Raw genomic sequence first — 6,000 nt, forward strand, 5'->3', positions numbered from 1 at the left:
CAGATTGTTTGTCATGCTACCAGATAGTTTCTAGAGCGCACCATATACTATCTGGTGCAAACTAAATTGTTTCTCGTGCGCACCAGATAGTTTCTGGTGCACACCACATACTTTCTGGAGCACACCAGAAGGTTTAAATTTATTTTATTTCTGTCAATGACCCTTTAGGGGCTCTGTAAGATTCTATTTTTTTCTTTTGATTTAAATGTGAGTTTGACTGCTTGTTTGTCTAGAGATGTCCAGTTAAGATACACATTCATATTAATATTGACATTGTTTTCGTCATTCACACAAGGCCAAATGTATAATTTACTATTTGTAAAACCTCAATTGAGATGAGCATTAAATACTAGTACATTTCACTTGGAAAAGCTTTTAGCAAAGTTGTGCAGAGTCGCCCCCTAATGGTCATTTCATATTTACAATCTATCTTTATTACTCTTTAACCATTACGTGTGCTGACTTTATCAATGAACGAATTGAGTTTTGAGATTTTTTGTTTTTGTTTTTTGTTGCCATTGTGATTGGATATTATCTTCATGACTACAGTATATATTTTTAAATCTGTGAGCAAGTTCAATATAGTATGGGTTGTTTTGTACAACTTGAAGTAATGCAGTCTAAAAGAAAAAAAATAGTTAAGAGTTTTATTGATAGTTGTCCAGTCAATTTAATTAAATAAATTTTCCTAATTACATTAGAAAGACAAAATTATATAACACTGGTTTTCGAATGCCACTTAATTTTTTTTAAATGAACATTGTTGTTCTACAGCCATCTATCGAACTGATACCAATGCATTTGTAGAAAAAAATGTTAGACCACAGTAAATAACGTGCGATATATATATATATATATGTATGAGCCTGCTTTTCCCATAATTTTCGGACTATAAACCGCTACTTTTTTCCCCCTCATTTTGAATCCTGCGGCTATTACTCCAGGGCAGCTTATTTGTTCATTTATTTGGGTTAATAGGTAAACACTTTATTTGACAGCGGTGTCGTAAGACTGTCATAAAACCGCCCTTATTGTGACATGACACTATCATGGGCATTAATGAATGCTTAAGACAGATGTCATTAAGTATCATCAAGCAAATTGTCACTAACTCAATTTATGTCCAGCTCAGATCTTTTACATCTATTAAATAGTGAAATAATTTGCGGGATGACACAAAATGACATCCGTCATAGGCATTCATTAATGCTCATGGCAGTATCATGTCATAATTATGATTGTCTGATTAAAGTTTTTTGGCGCACTGTCAAATAAAGTGTTCCCAAATACCAGAGCTAGCAATTAACGAAAAAACTGAAAGAGTAACTGAAGAAATAATTAACAAAGAACATGAACTTTGATTGTTATTTACATCTACAGCGCTGCAATGCATGCTAGGAGGCATGTTGGATGACAACAGTGTTTACAGCAGGTGGCAGCGGAGGTTGACTGTCTCCTCCAAGGAAGAAGTGATGGCCAAATGAAGCTTCTTGAAGCAATGAAGCTTTGAACTAGAGCTGAAACGAATACTCGAGCAACTCGAGTAACTCGAGTTTAAAAACTGATCCGAGTAATTTTATTCACCTCGAGTAATTGTTTATTTTGACAGCTGTAAGCATCACGTTTTGCTTGGACTACTTTTAATGCGGGACAACGCGCTGATGTGACGTGCGTAGCGGAAGAAGCAAAAACAAAAACCTACTGCAGCAGACAGCGGCTACAAACGACGCAGACTTTGCTAAATACGAGCCTGCACATGCTACGTTAGTTGCCGGTAGCGTCTGGTGAGTCTCATAGAGATCACATGTATGTTGAACTAGATGCAAATTGACAGACTAGGTCGCGTCTGGGCAGCGTTAGCAAACAGCCGCCATCTTAAAGCAGTAGAGCGCTAAGCGCTAATATATAAGATTAACGTTACTGTCACTACTAGCTCACGTAACGTTAGCCCTGCGGAGGGCTAGGTTTCTATTAATTAAGACCACTTTCGATGCGTGGCTAACATGTCTTACATACAGGCTTTAACATAATATAGCGTTGTGGAGTGATGAGGGTGTCAAATAAAAACTCAATAATGCTAACTATCAATTTTAGCTCAGTAGTCATTGCTGGATAAAACACCAAGTAGCAGTAACACTGGTCCCTAATGTGCTCCAATACAGCCTGTATCATACATTTATTTTGAACACTGCAAAAATTCAAAATCCTATCAGGGCTTACAGTTTAGACCAGGGGTCAGCAACCTTTTTGGTGTGGCGTGCCACTTTCAAATTTTCTTGTCAATCAGTGTGCCACACCAAGATTAATGACGCACATCCGAATTTTTATATCCAACATAGCTGTAATTTTACTCCAAAGAAAACAACATGAACATACGTTGAAATCTTACAACTACCATTCTTCTTTATCAAATAACTAAAAAATAAAAGTATATTGTAGAAAATATCAAAACTTGACATCATCTTATGTAAACATATAACACACACACAACCCATCAAGAAAAGGGGAAAGAGCATGATTCTCAGTGCAGGACTCTCACAGTACAGAGCGGGCTGTTTTAACCTTCAAAGTCAAGCGACTACTTTGTCTTTTTCACTAACAGTGAATTCTATGCACAATTTTAGATTTTATATAACAAATACAAAAGATGCCTACCTTCATGTGATCCCTGGCCCTGTTTTCCATGAATTTCATGTTTTGTCTCGTAGTTGCGTTTGACACTTGTTGTGCGACACACACACAACGCTCCCGAGGCATAATGCACAGAGCAAGCGGAAGTAACCAGCCAACCAGTTGTTACCAGCACCCCCAAGGGGCCGCTGTCCCCTACAGTATGACCAGCTTACTAGTTAAGCGTAAGAAAAAGAGAGGCAGGGAACAAGGTGTTGAGAGAGAGTTGTGCGAAGAGCGCCACGAAAAGTGTCTGTGTCCCATGCTGGTTTTAGTTTTGTTAATTAAAGTCTCCAGCAAAATACCATCCAACGTGTCACTGTGTTTTTATACACATCACCACCTCTCTGAAGTAAGTACCGGGCGAATCGACTACAACAAGCCACGTTAATCGCCTGACCACCACACCCTACGGTACAGAGTTGCAATTACCAAAAAGTGCAATTGGTAACACAGTGTACTTCCGCCAGCTCTCTGTTTGGTCGGCTTCGTGAATTGTTAGTAGCGTGGGCTGAATTAAACGCGCAGGGGGAAAAAAATCCGACAAGCGCAGGAGTCTAGAAATTGGGGAAGAGCTGGAGGTGTGCTCAAAATCCATTATTGCTCGCATATAACGCCACAGGCAGAGTGGGTGAGAGGGGCGGTCCCGTAAAACCCCTAAATAACAGGGCGCGCAACTGAAAATGCCTTAATTTCCGGTAAAAAGGCACATTGTAAATGGGCTCGCTTCCGCTATCCAAACAGCTAAACATGAAAAGGTTCACACTCCGGATGTTTTCAGTCATCCTTTATGTGTCGCTTTTCTTTTTTATGAAACTAAAACAATGAAAAAATACATGCAATCAGCAACAATGCTGCAAATAACAAAAATGCCATCCATATATGCAAACACAATTAGCCTGTATTCAGTAGTTCTTAATGAGAAATATCAAACACATTTCCCCTCAAACATGCAACCTAAAGACAATATAAAGAGTAATTCTCAATTTGACAACAAAATACTCACAGACGTTGCTCTAAAGAACACAAATGCCACTCAAGTTGTGAGAGTGGAGCTGCCACGTAACACACTGAATCCCATTTGAAGAACTTCCTATTTGCATTTTTCTTCTACTGTTTTAGAACCAATAAATAAAACGGCCACAAGATGGGGCGCTTCAGCAAGTGATAAAGATACAACCGACAATAAACATAACACGCATTTTTTTTTTTTTTTTTTTTTTTTTGCCATGCCCTCGCGTGTCACTGGTTAACCCTTCGCGTGCCAGTGCTGACACGCGTGTCATAGGTTGCCGACCCCTGGTTTAGACTAACTTAAAACTTAACTAGAACTTAAAAATGGCTTGACACAAATAGAAATTCAATTGAAATACGTGGGAAAAAATCCTAACTTTTAAGTGATGTGTGTTATCAAGCGTAAAGACATTTTTATATATGTATATACTTTTTTAAAATCTAAAGCTTTTTTGAGTGAAAGCAGTGAACTAGTCTTTTTTTTTTTTTTTTAATTCTAATTACATCTGAGATGCAATTGTTGTCTGTTTTCAACAATATACATAAAAAATAAAGACATTGATTGACTGAAAATGATAAAATGTCTTGTTTTCTCATGTATATCTATAATTGCTCTTCACCTAAAAATATATTTGTTTTATCCGATTACTCGATTAATCGATAGAATTTTCAGTCGATTACTCGATTACTAAAATATTCGATAGCTGCAGCCCTACTTTGAACTAATTGGCTCCCAAGCTTCATGGTGGTTAATTTGATCTTAAGAAAGTTTTATGATGCCACTGTCAAATAAAGTGTTCCTGTTTAATATCTTTGGTGTAAATATCCCATAATACAATGAGGACAGTTGCAGCTTCTAGTCCAGTGTGGATTACCTAAGAACATATGCTGTTTTCATGTCAAATTTGGTGGGTGGAGGCTTCTATCTAGTCAGGTGCGTCTTATAGTCCGAAAATTATGGTAGTCGACTAATTGCAAAATAATCAGTAATTGGTCGAACATCAAAATAATTGTTTATTTATTTACCAACAATCTCTATGAGTTGAACAAGAACCACTCCATCCTGCAGATCCCTCCGAAGGTCAGTGATGGGATTTAGCCCAGGTTTCCTCTTGAGCTGGGCGTTCACCCAGGAGATGTAGGTGGCCAATTGCTGCTACATTCAAAATAAACAAACATGCATACGTCACAGTTCAATCGATAAAACGCATAGTACTTATGTGCATAAGAGGACACACAAGGGAATAGAAAAGGGCTTAACGGCCTTTGTTTATTATGCCGGTGGACAAAGGAGGTGGGGGCGGGGTTAAGTAACATCACAACTCCATATTCATTTTTCTTCTTTCGAATTAATTTCAAAACGTTATTTTTTTCACGAATATGAAGGCGTTATACGTCATAGTCCTCAGAGGTTTAAGTGGCGAAATTTTGCACGATTACCGTTACAATCACGTGATCTACCGTTGTCCAGGATACACACCCTGCCCCATTAACAACACATTAGAACATTTTTACTCATACGAAGTACACTTTTTAAGCTTTATCGTGTACATGACTTGTGTTTTAGTTTAAATTCAACTATCACAAAAATGACGTCAGCTACTGTTGTCTAAAATTGACTCGTTTGGGAAAAAAACGAACCAAGTTAATCGTCCAGGTTAGCATTTTCTTTATCTTTAAAGGGGTACACCGCGTATGTTTGTTTCACTTATTTTTCAAGTCAAAAAGACGGAATTACACATGCAACTGCGGTGTGCTGAAGCTAACCCTAAACAGGAACCCGACTACCATTACCTCGTTAAAGCCTCCGTGCAGCACCTCATCAAGCAAACTTCCCCGAGAAAGTGAGGCGATCATCTTTTCAGTCGAAAACCCATTGAAGCCGGCAAACTAGCCGGCTATCTACTTAAACTAAAAGCACATGGTTACGGACGAGCCGTAACAACTTGCTAACTAAACAGTGCGGGTAGCGGTAGCCCTCCAAATGTCAAACATCATTTGATGGACGGGAGGAGGAAACCACCGCCGTCAGTCAAGTTAGGCCACCGGAGACGAGGCAATCTGCCCGCACAATTCTGTGTCCGGTTGGAGCTTTCAAAGTAAAACAAACAAGCAAACACTTCCGGAAAGAAGCATGGTCATACATTAAAACCTAATCATTCACTAATTTAATGCAATTGTTTCATGTAAAATGAATACAAAATACATCAAGAACAGCACATTCATATCAAATGACCAATTTTAAGAACTAAACAATAACAAACAGATATTAAAATACGTTCAAATACACTAGAGTTGTCCGATAATTACTTTTTA

General features: G+C 38.2%; 1 protein-coding gene across 2 annotated transcripts in view; it reads right to left on the reverse strand.

Moving 5' to 3' along the window:
• The window catches only part of LOC130907091 (dixin-like), a 28,396-nt gene extending 22,657 nt beyond the window's left edge, over window positions 1-5,739 (reverse strand). For both annotated transcript variants that reach the window (XM_057821969.1, XM_057821968.1), the window contains exons 1-2: window positions 5,479-5,739; window positions 4,711-4,840 (exon numbers count right to left, since the gene is read on the reverse strand). In XM_057821969.1, the coding sequence (XP_057677952.1) occupies window positions 4,711-4,840; window positions 5,479-5,541 (193 nt within the window). In that variant the 5' untranslated portion in view covers window positions 5,542-5,739. The remainder of the gene's footprint in view (window positions 1-4,710; window positions 4,841-5,478) is intronic.
• Between the last annotated feature and the right edge of the window lie 261 nt (window positions 5,740-6,000).

Source organism: Corythoichthys intestinalis, chromosome 18 (genome assembly GCF_030265065.1).
Source record: "Corythoichthys intestinalis isolate RoL2023-P3 chromosome 18, ASM3026506v1, whole genome shotgun sequence".
In the NCBI taxonomy this organism is placed as follows: domain Eukaryota; kingdom Metazoa; phylum Chordata; class Actinopteri; order Syngnathiformes; family Syngnathidae; genus Corythoichthys; species Corythoichthys intestinalis.